The sequence below is a fragment of the Eptesicus fuscus genome, chromosome 5, assembly GCF_027574615.1.
Source record: "Eptesicus fuscus isolate TK198812 chromosome 5, DD_ASM_mEF_20220401, whole genome shotgun sequence".
Classification (NCBI taxonomy): domain Eukaryota; kingdom Metazoa; phylum Chordata; class Mammalia; order Chiroptera; family Vespertilionidae; genus Eptesicus; species Eptesicus fuscus.
In genome coordinates, this window is record NC_072477.1 from 2,713,271 (window position 1) to 2,730,026 (window position 16,756).

General features: G+C 48.0%; 1 protein-coding gene across 1 annotated transcript in view; it reads right to left on the reverse strand.

Annotated features, from left to right (window-relative positions):
- The window catches only part of DICER1 (dicer 1, ribonuclease III), a 64,306-nt gene that overhangs the window by 11,306 nt on the left and 36,244 nt on the right, over window positions 1-16,756 (reverse strand). Inside the window, 14 exon segments of the mRNA XM_054715738.1 lie at window positions 685-840; window positions 3,820-4,600; window positions 5,376-5,551; window positions 6,306-6,411; window positions 6,616-6,798; window positions 7,685-7,838; window positions 8,009-8,222; window positions 8,430-8,609; window positions 9,323-9,462; window positions 10,017-10,092; window positions 10,741-10,873; window positions 12,112-12,266; window positions 12,989-13,231; window positions 14,578-14,710. Of these exon segments, the coding sequence (XP_054571713.1) occupies window positions 685-840; window positions 3,820-4,600; window positions 5,376-5,551; window positions 6,306-6,411; window positions 6,616-6,798; window positions 7,685-7,838; window positions 8,009-8,222; window positions 8,430-8,609; window positions 9,323-9,462; window positions 10,017-10,092; window positions 10,741-10,873; window positions 12,112-12,266; window positions 12,989-13,231; window positions 14,578-14,710 (2,830 nt within the window).

The window sequence follows — 16,756 nt, forward strand, 5'->3', positions numbered from 1 at the left end:
GGAGAAGCCGCAGCGAACCGGCTCACCGAGCGCAGAACCGGCTCACCGAGCGCAGTCCGTGTCTGGGAGCTGGGCCCCTGGCAGAGGCGCGGGAGTTTCCCAGCCAAAGCCGGCTCCACTGCTCCGCGCCCAGGCCTCCCAGGTGCCCCCTGGCGGCCTTCAAGACAGGATGCCAGGAAGCAGCCGCTTCTGAAATCAGGCAACTTTTAAACTATTGCCAGAAACCTACAACCTTTACGTCTGGCGATTATTTACTTATTACTTTCAGGTCACAAAAGAAGAAACAGCCTGCACAAACCCTGAGCTGCCAAGGCAAGATCTTACTGAAATTTGATTATTTCACAGACTAGAGATCATAGGTCACTGAACAGTCATTTAACTGAGCAGAGCTAAGTAGGGATCTATGATAAACTATAACACCTAACAGTAAAATGAAACGTTATAGGGTTTTACTTTTTCTTCTTTTGAACACTAAATTAGATAATCTTCTAACTTGCACAAAGGAAGAGAAATTGTCTTCTATCAAAATTTCAACCTTGTTTCTAAATCCAATGAAAAGACAGTCTATTTATAGAGCTATTAAATCAATATATCAAATAGATACTCTATTATAAACATACCAGGGAAAAGAAACAAAAAAATTAACAGAATAAATTTCTCTCCTCACCGTTACCACAAGCTTACCATTTCATCCTTTTCCCATTTGTCTGCGTTACTTTTGTCCTGATTCACCACATAACCAGGAGGAAGCCAGTTCACAGGGGGGTCGAATATGGACACCACCATGCGGCTGGGCAGCCCCTTCTTCTTCCCGAGCCGGTACAGGTTGCAGTTGCTGACCTTCGGCAGAAGAAGTTTACAAGACGCTTACCATGCGTGATCGCTGCTGTGACTCATACGAGGCATGTTAACATATTTGCACCTACATTACTGTAACTGGTCATCAATTATAAAGACTGATGGAAAATATTAAGTCCTATATCCTTTAGTGTCGTTAGGTGAGTATTTCTGAGTCCTAAATGCAGATCCGAAAAAACTGACGTATACATGCAAATTCCTTATAAAGTCAGAAGAAACAGTTCAATTTCAACCTGTAGAAAGCAGGATCTGACGATATAAAATGCAAACTGCTAACTTTGAGATTTCTGAAGAAGGATCCACATACAAGGTCCAGACGTCACAGTATTCTCAATGGAGTCAAGTGCAACTGGCACTGAACGAGCTCCAATGACTTCCTGCGGCCAGAACCCGCGCCACGCATCATTTCAAAGGGAGCCTTTTCTCCAGCCTCAGTCCTTTGTTTTGAATGTATTTCAAGACAGTGTTGTTCAATCGTTTTAAAATAGAGCAAAAAGCAGTAAAGAACAACTCCCATGTTTACTTGCATCAATAAAGCCCTCCTTTCTGTTTTCCCTAAGGCTTCCATCTCCTCAAATTACGGCCGTTCTGTCTCATTTTCACTTGGAAACTAGGGTCTAGAACTGTCACCTCATTTTTGTTTTCTAAACACCGGGTTTCTCTTTATTTAAGTGCTCCCTGAGCCCTTCTTCCACGTAACGCAGCACCACGGGCCCAGCACCCACCGGAGAGGCGCTAGGGCAGGAGCGGGCTCTGCGGAACAGCTGGGAGGGAGAGGCGCCCATGACCCCAACACGTGCGAACGGGCTTTCTTTCCCAAGCGGCCTGCACGTGACAGCTCACAGAAATGCTAGTTTCCTCCTCCGGACCATGAGGACACAGCATCCAGATGCCAACGAGAGGATGGAAAAGGAAGGAAGAACTGATAAGGACTCATGCAGCTCACTGTGGGACAAGCCGAACTGACAAGCAGACATGGGTGAGCGCTCCGGGAAGCCCACCCGCCGCGGGTGTGCCCTGGGGCCGGGTCCACGTGAAGAAGGAGGGCGCAGCCTGGTTAGGACAGGCCTACCTGGGGTTGAGCGCCCTGGAAGGTCTCACAAAAGGCGAAGGGAGGGAGAACTTCTGCAGGAAACAGGAATCAGAGCTCTCTGAGCAGATGAATGGATGAATTTTCGAAATATAAAATATCTTTCTTACCGAACAGGGTAGTCATTCTTAGCCTCTGATTTCCCAACCACTCCTGGGAAATCTCACTCATCCTCAGAGCTTCAACTATCACTCTTATAAAGACTATTCCCCAAACCATATCTTAGTCCTAAATTCTCAATTATCTGAACATCCCACTTCATATTCCATGAGGTCTAAAAACCCAACCTGAACCCTGATTCCTACATTTCTGTCTACCTCACAACCAGCACCATTATCGCCCCAGCCTCCGTGTGTGTGTGTGGGTGTGTGTGTGTGTGTGTGTGTGTGTGTGTGTGTGTGGTTGTCATCCCTGCATCCTCCCTACCACGCTGGGATGCAGCAGAGACGAAGGTGAAGGGCATGGGCTCCAGTCTCGGACGAACGCCTGACTACCCCGGCCCAGAGAGACGACCTCCATGAGCCGAACCCTCTGAGCAGTTTTCTATCTGCACAATGGAGCCGTAACTACCTCCCAGGGGCTCGCTGAAAAGGGCACGGGAGAAGGGCTAAGACACCCAGGCTAGTGCCTGGTGTTGCAGGGCAATAGCAAGGACAGGTCAGTGCAGTGAAGAGCGAGGTCTCCACGGCAGCTGGGCGCCATCTATCTGCCATATGGCCTCAGGCAGGTCACCTCCGCTGCTCCCGCACCCTCATGGGTAAGATGGAAGGAGAGAGCAGGGTCTGGCTAGAGGAAGCACTTCCTAGTGTCGGCTAAGGGGTTCCTTCCTCTGAAACAGCACGCCCCCAGACAGCCACTTCTGCTGAAGCGCAGACTTCCTCAAAGCCACTGACCGCTCAGCTTCGTCGGTCCTGCTTTCCAACTCACGCTGCATTCTGCTACCAGATTGACCATTTAAAACCACCGCTTTATTGACAGTCATAGTCCCTCATGCAAAAAGTGCCTTCCCCATGCCACAGCGACCTACACATTCAAAGTGCAGATCCCCTCGCCTCGCGGCAAAGACCTTCCACAGCACGGCTTCGACCCACCGCCTCCGCAGGTCTTTGCTCAGGAATTTCCCCACTTCTGACCGCGGCCGCCGCCGCCTCACTGAGCCGACACGCTCTGCCATCTGTCCATTCCACGGACGCTCTGTGACCACACCTCTTCCGTGAACACCTGCTCTGATCACGCGTGGTCACCCTCGCTGAGTGCACAGGCTAACCTAACCGGCAGCTGAGTTATCTGCCAAACAGGCACACCCGACTGTGACACCTCTTTTCATCACCATTAAAGGTTTCACCTTCATCACTTTTCTTCCTTAAATCTTGACTCCACACTAAATGCAAGAGCATGCCCTCCCTGTGTCTTACCAGGCACTGCTCCCTCAGAGCCCGAGCTCAATCTCCTTCCGCCGGCTCACTGAGCCGGGAGAGGGGCTGCTCTTTCCCTTCCCAGCACCCTAAGCCTCGGAGACGAGGGCCCCGAGGAAGCCGGGTCTTAACCCCTGTGTGTGCCTTGTAGGCCAGGACAGCGCCCTCCCAATAAACGCTGCATCCAACTAAATTAGGTAGGGCTCACGCTCTCAGATAGTGGCATCTGAATTGAATGCCCATCAGTAAGTCAGTCACCAAACCTGAGTGCTTCACCGGACAAGCAGATCTGTGTTAACTCCTGGGCACGCATGCCACAGGCTTTAGCTGCACAGGCCGGGTGTGGGCCCCGAGGTTAATCCTTTCCTGATCCTCTGAAACTCCCCAACACTTGCAGCCAATCCGGGCACACTGAATAACTGTTCTGACTCGCAAAGTACAAGAAGGACCTCTTACCTTTTTGCTTCTCATGTATGAAAGGCGGCCCTCGTGCGCATCAGGGTAAGTGCAAAACAGATACGTGGTGATGGCGTGCTTGAGAAAGGAGTCCCCAAGCATTTCGAGCCGCTCCAGGTTAAATCCATCACTAGCATTCGAAAGGGTCAACGCCTGAAGGATGAGTCCAGGGTTTGGGCCCAGAGTCCTGGACGAGTACCCAGGAGAGGGGCTCCGCGCAGAGCCCGGCCTGTCCTTGAGCACGGCAGCAGCTTCTGTGGTGCCAGGCAGCGCGGCCCTCCCGGGACTGCCATCTGAGGTAGATGTGTTAGCATTTCCATCACGGTGTTTATTACTCAGTGGAGTACATTCATCGCTGGGCGTGGGCTGGTTCTCATAATGGTATAAATTCTGAATGGGACATGAGGTAGTTGGTTGTACAGGTATTTCCTGCTTGTAGTAATTCAGCTGATTTCCTTGGCAAAAGTCTCTGTTAGCTAAATCATAACTGCCATTGGCAAGATTTCTATTGTAAGAAAGACCATTAATTGCTGTGAGATCTGTGGGAACGTCAATGGGGAGCTTACCAGATGACTCACTGAACAACGCTCTGCAGGTCACAGGCATTTGGTCATGACTTTCTAGAGAGGAGGTTCTATTAGCACCTTGATGTGCAGCATGTTCAGGGACAATTGTGCTGTGCTTACAGTAATTATCATGTTCAGCTGAAGAGGAGTTAGCAATTGAGATGAAAGATTTGCTGTCGATAGATTTTTTCCACCCAAAGTCTAAGTTAGGGTATCTGCAAAGACATTTTTATAACTTTTCATCAGATCCTTCAAAAGGGCTAGGCTGAGAGCAAGAGTAATCTGAATATGAAATAAACGAAGACCCTATATCTACGCTCCTGCTTGAGTAGAGAAACCAGTTCCCAAGGAAGAAGCCTGCACACTGTACTGCAGAGCGGGACACGGGGCATGCGCCGTCGGTAACAGGGTGGCTGCCGGACGCTGACGCCTGGGTCAGTCCTCCAGTTAACGAGCTGGGAAACTCTGGGCAAGTCACATAACCTCTCTGTGCGTAAGCGTCCAGCGTGGAAGAGGAGCTAACAACAGTCCCTGCCCTTCCATTGTGAAGTCCCTCACCCCCCGAGCCACGTGGTCTTGCCGACTGGGTAATCAAAGTTAACCTGAGTGGTTAGCCAGTAACTTCCAGAGAGCGGAGACTTTACTAGCGGGAATAATGTGGGGAGAACATAATGAAGACAAAAGGACACCAAGGCACTGCTTGTCAATGTAACTCGGACTTATACGAGGAGGCAGGCTTGGCAGTCAGCACGGCGACAAGGACCGTGTCCATTTCGGCGCCCATCACTGAGGAGGGCTGACTACTTGGGATCCTAGTATCTCACCTCCCTCCATAACATTACAGGAACACAGGACTCAATATGTAGATGTTTCACTTAGGAATCAAAGGCTGCATTTATGTCACATATTAGACATCCTTGTGTTTTTAAGAAGCATTTTGTATAAAATTAAAGTTTAGACTTAATTCAGTCCATTTGCAAACAGGCATACCTAAAATCCACAGGAAGGGATCGGACTCCCACGCCGGCATCGCTGGCCGTCTGGGCCCGGAGCTCCTCCGCGGTCAGAAGGCAGTGAAGGCGGTACAGCACGCTGGGGAGGCAGACTGCCTTCCTCCACAGGGAGGCTGGGATCGGGTGGATAGCACAGAGCTCGGGAACCAGGATCTGTGAATACGAAGAAGCGTGAACACATCAATATAAAGCAAACACACAGGAGAATGGAAGCAGATCTAAGACCACTTTCACTAATGGCTAAGGACAAAAACCGTGCCAGCAAAAGCCTATTTTTAAAAATATTTTTATACAAATCCTGAAGGCCACATGGGGTGTATCCTAGGGTTTATAAGGATGACTTCATGGTATAATTGTGTCAATGGGCCAATTATAAGCCAAACTGATGGCTGCTAGGTGAGGAGGGGGAGGGGCTGGGTGCAAAGGTGAAGGGACTAAGAAGTACAAATTGGTGGTTACAAAACAGTCACAGGGATGAGAGTACAGCACAGGGAATACAGTCAATAATACGGTAATCACTACGTGTGGTGTCGGGGAGGTGTAAGATTTATGGAAGGGATCACGTGGGTAAAGTTATATAATGTCTAACCACTATGATGTACACCTGAAACTAATGTCAGCTGTAACTGACATAGTGAAAAAAAATTTTTTTTCAAATAATCCTTGAGGGCCAAATGGGATTTATCCTAGAATTTATAAGGATGATTTCATGTATAATTGTACCAATGGTAAAAGTTAAACTGTTCAGACTTACCAAAAAAGTCAAATAAAAGTCAACACATAACACAGTTAAACCAAAACAAAGCCTAAGGGTTGGGCCATTTCCAAACATTTACTAGTCACTCGTTCACTTGATAAGACAAACTTCAAGCTTGTCGTTAAAGACGTTAAGCGCTGCTAACATCACCTGTTTATTCTGCAGACTCTCCCACTTGGCTTTCCTCTTTTCAGCACTGCTGAGGGGAAGGGCTTTCCCTTTCTGGTTCAAATGGCGAGGTGTCAAAAGATTAAGTCTGCAAAAAGGCAAAACGATTCTGTCAAACAGACCCAAGTCCGCTCTCCCAGTGACCTCCGACGCCGGTGCCGCCTGCCCACCCGGAGAGCTCGCTGCCGCGGCAGGCCCGGACCACCCCGGGCAATCTGCGTGCCCAGCGCCGGGTCCAGAGCCCGGGGCGGACACGGAGCCCCTGCGTGTGCCTCGCGAGCGCGGCCCTCACCTCGAGGACGTGTGGTCCACATCCAGCAGCGGCTGGTTCAGATTGGTCAGGTCAAGGTTGTACTTGGTTTTGTAATATTCCGCAAACGTTTCATACTCGGGGGAAGGAAATTTACTCAGCGGGGTAAGGTCAGTGTACACATCAGCAACATAAAACCGGTGAGGTTGATCAAAATTTCGATACCTAAAAAAAAAAAAAATTAAAAAAAAATTAGTGACTTGTGGTTTAAATCAACTGTTCTCAAAACACAACTAACTGTTTTTAATATGGAAATGGAAATATGATTGTAAAGTAAGAGTTCAAAAGGTTAACAATAAATAACACTAATGAAAACTTTCATTCCAAATTATATATTTCAAGTGGATTTGAAAAAAAGCACCACATTTATATCGAGCCAAACCTACCTGACCATCCTCCCCTCCTTTCTCAGTATCTTTACCTCAGTAACACATGGAAGCTAAGGGCATCAGTAAGCAACTCTTAGTTCCAGCAATCTACACAGCACAGGAAACTGCCGAGGCCCAAACTGCGCGGACACTCGAACATCACTAATGCGACCGGGACACAGCGCCACGGGCGGGCTACTGCGCCGTCACTGACCGGTAGCTGGATGGCAGCTCACTCTAAATACGGCTTTGAGGCACAGAGAAAAAAATCAGGCCAAGGCCATTACTCCAACTCTGAAACTGCCTAAAATCTCCATTCCCTACATTTGTACAAAGTAAGAAAATTCAGATTTATTATTTCCTTTGCACTTAATAACATTATTCCTTATAAAAATGTTAAGCAAAGTTATTTATGATCAAACTATAGAAGACTTTGGGGATTAAAAGGAGGGCGGTTTCAGGAAGAAGCCTGTCAACACCATTAGATGACCTGATCTTCACAAAGTCAGGTCTCCTCCACTGCAGGATGTAGGTTTGGTTTTGTAAGGACGTAATTGGAGAAAACAACCCACCACGAAGGGAAACAGCAATGCCAACACCACCGCGCACTCCCTTCCCCATGCGAACAGGTGACTCTTCCAAAACAACGCACCGCCAGCCCGCTCACCTCTACCGACGCTCACCTTGGAATGATAACGGCATCCTGGTAATCTTCCAATTGAAAAACGAAGGGTGTTTCTTTCGAATACTTTGTACTGGGAATGCCTGTGCGAGCTTCTGATTTCTCAATATCTTCCATGAATTTAAAGTCAATGTCCAGAGTGCTGGAGTCATTAACTGAGGGAAGAAAAGGACGGTTAGCTTGTTAAAACACCAATAGGGAAAAGACTCTGGGTAAGCTCTCTCCTCACAAAGGTGTCTCACAGTTACCACAGAAAGAGGCTTCTGTGTTAGGTACAAAAGCAGCTGCCCAGCCAAACGTTCCCTCTTCGGAGTCGGGTCCTTACCAACGTTCAGAGGTAGAACACAGTATGCTGAGTCAGCGTCTGTGGGTTTGAATTCTAGCGCAGGCTTTTCAAGGCGAAGAATATGGGAGAATATATACTGGTGGAGCCTTGTAATCAACTCGAGCATTTGGAGAGACAGCGTGAAGCCAGACTTCTTCAGCTCGATGGATATGGTGACCTCTCCAGAGCGGGTGTACACCGGAAAGTGCGGGATCTTAGCACAAAGGAAGACAAAGTGCCCACGGTTAACAGCGACCTTACTCCTTTGTAACTGTTTAACTTCAGGAGAGAAATGACGCTTTCTATCAGAGAACACAAGAGACAGCTCAATTTGTAAACACTGAACATCCTGAGGGAACGATTTCCTTTTTGAAAGAAACGATGTCTTTCTAACACCGACAGTCATTGGGCAGCGCCTCACCTGAGGTATGGGTTTGGCTGTCAGTATGCCAAAGCATCTTGTGGTGTCCTCAGGGGGATAGAGCTTCCGCCTTCTGAAGTTGAGTTCGTCAGGTAACGGGGTCGTGAGAACCATTCCTATCACATACAGGTAACAGGGCTGATCGGGTTTGGGGTAGCTATCCCTCAGACATTCTGGAATCTAGAATTGGAAAGAAAAACTAAGCATCATGCTCAAATGTAATAGCCTCTTTTCCAGATGTTGGCAAGGAAAGAAACTTACTCCTGGCTTTACTAAATGCTGAGGAGGAGAAGCTGAGAAAATAACCGAGGCATGAGACCTATTTATTACGTAGCCCGCTGGAGAGTAAATAAGCATTTCTCAGGTCTGCGATACTAGGCCCACGTTCACCTACCCATAAGGCACTGCCGATTCTACGGCTGGAACCGGAGTCAGACTCGGCTGCTGTAGTGCATGAACCACCACCCATCAACCTGGACACGTACGCTGAGAGAAGGGATTCTGACTCCTAGCAGGCCACATCCTAACCCCTGACAGGTATTTGCACTTAGGCCCGCCAGTGTGTCCTTTCCACGTGTCTATTTTATCATCCAGACCCTCTTCTGTCTTAGCCCCACACATAAGAGAAGCACGCATCTTATCCCTGCAGGGAGTAAAGCAGAGAGCACCTCTTCAAATGGAACGAACTTATTCTGGATAGAACCTGACAGGGGAGGCCAAGAACCTGTGCGCAGGGGCAGATCCGAGAGAAGGTGCGGTGGGAGAGGTAGCGGAGGCCCAGAGGGGGCCAAATGACAGGGGTCTGGGCAGCCAAGCAGAGGAGCTGGGATTTGATGCAGCAGAAGAGAAAGTGGCAAAGGCTAGCTTTTCGTTCGGCTCTAACCAATACTAACTGCTTTGGGGTAGCACTGTCTTCGTTTTGTGGAACCTGGTCGGCCTGGGACACTGGTCTCTTCTTCATCGTGCAAATCAAGCTCTTCTTCATATTTAACAGTTTCTTTCCCAACTGGCATCAAATGGTCATCCAGTTCACCTACGAAATGCAAAGAGAATTGACATACACAATACAGACGTTGCCTCCCTAATTGGTCAGTAACAGAGGAAGCAACTGGAAGAGTAATGACAACTAAAGCATCTTGGCTCTTAGTAAAAACGTAATCGAACGTGATACTAAGGCAAAGTCTACGCTGAATCCATATATTCAATAGGAGCAGGATTTCACAAACAAAACCACCTGAACAGGAAAAGAGCGCATTGTCGTCGCTTTACAAAAGCCATGGAGATCAAGTCGTCCCATTTTTCAGAAAGTGGATTGATTTGTACACTAATATGGATTAATGTGAGAGACGGATACGTTCAAGTGCAAACACTCGTGGTCCAGCAGTACAGGAGAACCTGTGTGTGTCTAACAGGAGTCCGTCAAGAAAGCAAAAAAGGACAGTTGTCTGCGGCTCAGCGGAGGGAAACCAAGCCTCCTCCCGCACAGACACCCGGGCCCACAGCTCACTGGCATCAAGTCCTTGACATGCTTTTGCTTTACAATGTTTTTAACTTTATTTTATTTGCACGTGCTTTTCAAATGCTTACCGATTTTGTGCAGTTTTTCACAGCAAATAAGAGCCACAACCCTTTCAGCCAATCGTATACAGCTCATGGGGGGACCCTGAAAGTAACAAGAAACATTTCCGTTGTCTATGCACGTAGCTATGTTATCATTAACACCTAAAGTATCTACAAAACTTCTGCCCCAATACCATTCAAGTTGAAATTTACCAGAGGAAAGTTCTTTATTTTGAAAAACGACACAAGTTTAAAAAATTCTATTCTCCATATCTTAAATAGCCAACTTTAAAAATCTTTCCCAGGAAAAACTGAATGAATTATAACTAAGATTTGATAATTTTGGTGAATTTAAATTTTAATATATTTTATTTTCATTAATCTACAAACATGTAACCAAAAAATAAAGATATATCAAGATTTGACTACAAAACACAGGATAATAGTTCAAACACTTTTAATGTGCAACCGAAATTAGTCATCTTCGAATATCTGGAAATGAGCCCCGGGACCAAGGACAGACAGCAGTTACTCAAAGACAGATTCTCAAGTCAAGAGAGCGACAGAGCAGCCCAATCACAGCTGCGAACTCGGGGTCACTGTGCGGATCTCAGCCCAGCTGAACGGTCCGTCAGGAACGTCGACCCGAGTCGCATCTTGGCGCCGACTTCAGCGGTCATATATTCCGGTCCTGCGCGTCTGGGAGTTTGCAGTGATACGTAAGGCACAGAATTTCTTTTTCTAAACTTACGACAATGGAGGCTCGAAGAGGTGAGTTAATTGGCAGGTAGAGAGTTGAATAGAAGGTCCCATCGGGCAGCTCTCGGGTTCTGCATTTAGGAGCCAGGTGAGTGAACGGGTCACTTGGTAATCTAGCGCAGTATCTGGGAAGAAAAAGACATTCTGATGCTCAGTCTACAACTGAGAAACATGAGAACATGTGTACTGACAGTCACGTGCTCCGGTGTGACTTCTCATGTCCCGCTTCCCCTCTCCTGGGGTGGCATTTACGTGCGGAGCTGGAGCCTCATTGCTTCACACTGTCCACGGGAAGGGACAGCGTGTCTAACAGACTTCCTGCAACGCTCTCTGTCAGGGCACTGTCCACCAGGCAGCCTCTGAGCCCTGAAAGGGGGAGAGGGCAGCCAGGCAACTGAACTTTTTATCTTGTTTCATTTTAGTTAAAACTGAAATTTGGATTTAAACAGTCACATGTGTCCAGTGCCTACCGTGCTGGACAGTGCAGAGAATGTTCCAGATCGGTGACGAGGACACACTGCCAGTGTGTGTTCCCAATAATCTTACATTTGCCAGACGAGCCCACATGGAGAGACGGGCCACAGAGTGACTGGCCTGTCATCTCCAAAAGCTGCAGGGCCACTGAGGCCAAGGAGCCTGAGGAACAGTTCCGGCTGGAGGAGACAAGAGGCGATGAGAACCACAGACAAACCCACGCCTGGATGGTTCTTCCAGTGCCGAGCACAGCCGTGGAACTCCGACAGGCCTCTCTGGGCGAGGGGCATGGGCGTTCTTACTAGTATTCTTGCAACATTTTAAAGTTTGGATTTATTACAAAATAAAAAGCTGAAAAGAAAATCTTATGCTGGCTGCTCCTGTGTCTTACCGCTGCATATAATTTGTCCTGATACCTAATCTAGGCATGTATCTGCTTTTCTTCGCTCTTAGAAATGTTATTACCAACTCAGGACAAAGTAAATTAGAACACACTCAACTATACAAGTTAATTCATCATCATCTTAGATTGTTGCCGATGAAATTTTCAATATCTCCCAACATTTGTGGCACAAAACAATAAATTTCAGAATTCAGAAAAATATCAGTGAGCATTGTAAAATTAAATCTAATTAAAATAAGCACACCTTCATTATGTCAACCTTGTCAATGGGAACTAAACATTTTCACTGCACAAACCTGTTTTGGCCTCTTGACCAAAAAGAAGAATGAATGGAAAAAAGCAACTTCATGTTTTTCTCTGATCAAAATATTACAAGCCATACACGGACAGACTGGTCCCTGTCTGCAGAAGGTAAACAACGCAGCCTCACGGGTGTGGACGGGAACCTGCAATCCTCAGACCTCCACGCCACGAGCTCAGGCGTACCTATTGATGTGTCCGATGGCCGTGTTGATCGTGACGCGCGGACCCCCGTCATCGGCCCTCAGCACGTACGGCGGGAACACGTCGTCGTCGTCCACCACAGGCTCGAGGTCAGTCTCCCCGGTGTCAACTGACTTGGAGCATTTGTTTCTCAAGATCTGAACATTTTAAAACAGAATCTGTGAGGATAGCAACGCCTTCTGTGCCAGGTGTGTGCTGTCCGCCTCTGTCCCTACAGCAAAGGTCCGCTGACAGGAAACCTCTCTCTTCCAAACACCCTTCAATACTCCCAAGTCACCTGCCGCAGACCATTTCTCCCAATGCATCCTTCCGGAATCGATCACGGGAGACACTCACCATAAAGGTACAGGCTTACAGTGTACTGCACACGCGCGCGCGCACACACACACACACACACACACACACACACAAATTACCAGTCTCCTTCATTAGTACAGGAGCAATATCATTCTTACATCACTCCAGAACTCAACAATCAACTGTCACCACACTGCCCACACCAACAGTATGCTTCCCAGGCATTCTTCCTGAATAATCCATATGACCATTCTCACTATTTTATTGTCAGCTTTCCAGCGCTTTATAAAATGCTGCTGGCTCTTTGTAATTACAGAGGGGGTGGGGGGTGGAAAGTAGGTTTACAGTTGTGAGTACACAAAACAGTTTATTCTTATATTGTGATTTATTAATTACTGTATTATTTTCCATACAAACAACTGTAAACCTACTTTTGCCCCACCCTTATGTTCAACTTTCTTATGTACACACTGCACATGCCGATGGAGGCCATTCTGTGAGGATAAACCTGTTTTTATCTATTTCTATGCACATAGAAATAGCTTTAATTTTTGGGCCTTACCTTTTCAATAGCTTTGTATGTTTTAAGGTCCTCTTCAAAACCTTTGATTTTGTCCGTATCTGCTAACATGATATAATTGGAGATTGGGGCCCTTGCTCTTCCCTTAGATTGAACATAGGATCGATACTCTGTGGGTAAATCAAAACGGACCACCAAGTTGCATTTTGGTATATCAACACCCTCTTCCACAATACTTGTTGCAATAAGCAGGTTGGTCTCATGTGCTCGAAATTTCCTAAGTACCTGAAAAAAAATCCACCAAATAAAAGCAATTCTAAAAAATTTCCCCCCCAAAAAATGTAGTAAAAGTGACAACCGTCATTTCTGACATATACTCTGGGCACGCTAAATTTTTAAGACAAGCTAAGGAAGATGACATCCAACAAAATTCATGCTGCATGAACACACGGGCAAAGAAATTCTGATTTAACAATAGTTTTCAACTGAAGATGACTTGAGAAATCAAAGTGTCTTTAACTTTACAGAAATGTCATGCACAAATCACAGGAAGCCTCAGGCTGAAGGAGCTGCTGGCTTCTTTAATGACCACAAAGAATCCTGCTAACAAAGTGACCCCATGAATCCACTTCTCGAGTCCTGCTGACATTCTGACCCTCCACCATGATATCATGTCTGTGAGACTGTGCCAACATCCCTCCAAAGATGTCAAAATTCACTAATCAGATGAAATTAAAAATTACAAGCAAGGCATTCTTTATTTTCTGGAATCATGCAGAAATTAGAGTCCTATATAATAAAGAGCTAGTATGCTAATTAGACCGAACAGCAGAACCACCGTCCGGACAACTGTCTGGATGACCTTCCAGACGAAGCTGGGGATGCGAGGGCCGGATGAGGCAGCCAGGGCTGCGAGGGCCAAGCCCCTTGCACGAATTTCGTGCATCGGGCCTCTAGTTAAAAAATAAAGTGAAAACTTTTTTCTTCCTAGATTTAAAATAACACCATTTCCCAATTCAGGAAAAGTTAAATAATAAAGTAAATTGGGTTTTAGATCTATCAGCCTCTGGCCATCGGACTCCCCAAATGGAATATTATCAAAAAGCTATGACATAGAAAACGGCATCAAGGTGAATTATTCTGCTACTTTTTAAGTTAAGTAACAAACTTTAAATAAAAATATTTTGTTTGAGAGCCAGAATACTACATGAGGCTCTTGCACCTTTATAATGCTATTTCCTGTATTAAAATCTTAAAAAGTATGAAAAAATGAAGCCAAAATCTTTATGGAAAACAAAACCAAACCATCCCAGGAAAAGCTCTCATTTGTTGCTTCAGCCATCTGAGTCACGGGTGACGGCTCCGCACGCCGTTTCCTATGAAACCGAGTTGTGTGCCATCGGGTCGATACAGGAAAGTGAAATGGTTGACAACAAATAAGACACAAAACTGGTTTACCAGGGCAATTCTAATTCTGAGTTTATGAACCACTATACAACCACCTCAGGAGTCACACAGGAACAAGCTCTCTGTCTTCCAGGAGAAGCCTGAGGCGCATGAGAAGGGGGTGCCTAGGGCCGAGTGTCGCGTGTGCTCTGAGAACTGTCAGTAGTAATTTTAACGTAAGTCACCTCCTCCTGCTTCCTGAATTCTGCCTCCATCTGTTTGCTGCGAGGCTGGTTCTTCCCGATGCCGTGTCCAGTTATGAAGTTGCTGCTGATGTAAGCCAGCTCCGGGTCCTGTTTGCCAGCTTCCTTTATCAATCTAAGGAAATCAGACACATTTGGAAGTTAAGCGTTGGTGAGGGGACAAAATTTAGACCTTGTCTGTAAGGTCTTCCTTAAAATGGAAATGCGCGTCTCCTTTGCCAATATACCTAACGGAAGGGCATCTTCCCCGGGAGCTTAAACAGCAGCCCTGCCACTGCTCACTGAGCGGGTCTGCGGGCCCAGTTCAGGAACACAACCACGGCTGAGGCCGACGCAGCCTGACGGACAGTGTCACAGTGCCTCCAGCTCTCCCGTGTGGGTGACGACTTAACAGACACGTGGCCGGAAGGGAAGAGCCAGAGCAGGCGGAGAAACGGCAATTCCTCCTCCACCGCCGCTGCGGCCACGGGCACCGCTGTGGGCGCGGGCACCCCTGGGGCAGCAGCCATGCCCCGGTGTCTGTGGCCGCGCTCACACGCCCTGCGCCAAGGGAGCAGCTCTGCAGCTAAGGAGCCTGAGCGCCCAGCTGTGTGCGGAGAGCAGCCTGGGCAGGCCCCCCGTGTCCCCCGCACCCTGCACCCCTGGGAGCAGAGCTCCAGGGAGAGAACACCTGCCCCCCCAGCCCCCTGCCCCGGCCCCGGGCACTGACCACAGCTCTGCATGACAGACACGGGCCTGAGCGCAGCATCCAGACCGCATCCCACCCTCGGAGGAAAGAAGCGCCTTGGCCTGCTCCTCGCATTCCCCCGGGTGCCCATCCCTCAGGCCGGCCTTCTGGCCGGGACAGGGAAGAGCTGCAGGCGGAGATCACGTTGCACGTACAGAAGGTGAACAGTGAGCATGGCCATCACAGCTCTTTGGAAATGCCCACACTCAAAGCTCAGCACACAGGATAAACGGTCCACACCTGACTAAGTGGTGCCACATGGCTCTTGTGAAGTCATACAGCACAGCATAAATTCCTAATAGAGAACTGCATTGTTAAGTCAAACCATTCTTTTTTCCTTTTCTAAATACATGCAACAGACTAATACCAAAGAGCTGGAAGACACTCTGAGTGGCCATCTAAAATAGCCCGCTGCCTCCCCATCAGCACAGCCTGGCATGCCCAGGTCAGCCCGGGAGCCTGCCCACAATCCTAGCGCCGAAAACGTTCAGAATCAGAAACGTCCCTAGCACATTCAAGCTTTGTTTCGTTATTACAACAAACTGATGACACCTGTAGCAGAAAGCAAGGCCACGTGCACAAACAGCAGACCCACACCTAAAACAGGACATTAACTTAGAAATGGGAACTTCCAAACTGAAGCTTATGTACGCAAGCACCGATGTGAATGCAACAGAGGCGGACACAATGCTTTTCAAGTTCCTCCCAAGGAGGCAGAGAGAGCTTTACTTCGCCAGCGGTCGGCCTGGCCGGCTCCGATGAGCTGTGCCACTGAGGCCCTGCGAGTGGGTTACTCCTCCTAATGACCCTCAGCGATGCGCAGAGAACAGAAGACGCCGCGTGCCGCACGCTAACAAACAAGCTCTCTGTGCGGAATAATTAAAGGCTCTCTCTCTGCCGCGGCTGGAAAAATCTAGAGAGAACACGTATTTCTCTCTCAGGTAAGCAGCCCAAGACGGAGCCGTGGTTTCGGAGCGACGGCACGGGGCTGCTATGCCGGAGCGGGCCAGCCAGACCAGCTGCGGCGATTTCCCGGGAGGGAACTGGAGACACAGTCCTATGTGTCCTGCTGCCTCCTACACGGAGTCCATGCGCATCGTCCCACCAGCAAGCTGTGGGTCAACTACGCTGCCCTCCAGCGCGCAGAGCTTCTCAAACTATTGCTAGCAAACTGGTAATTGTTTTCATTTCAAATCCATCCGAGACCAATGTTTTTGTGAAATTCCATGAAAACTGACCATTAACACAATGAATCCTAAAGGCCGTTGCTGTTGCACTGTATCTGACAGACACACTTACTATCCAAACAGAGAGTTTCTGGGTGCTTCCACCGCTGCACCTCCCTCACCACAGCGGGCGCTGGCTGTGCAAACGCCCCCCTGTGTGCACATGCACGCGGCCCCCCAATTTCACCGGAGGCAGCACGGCCCAAAC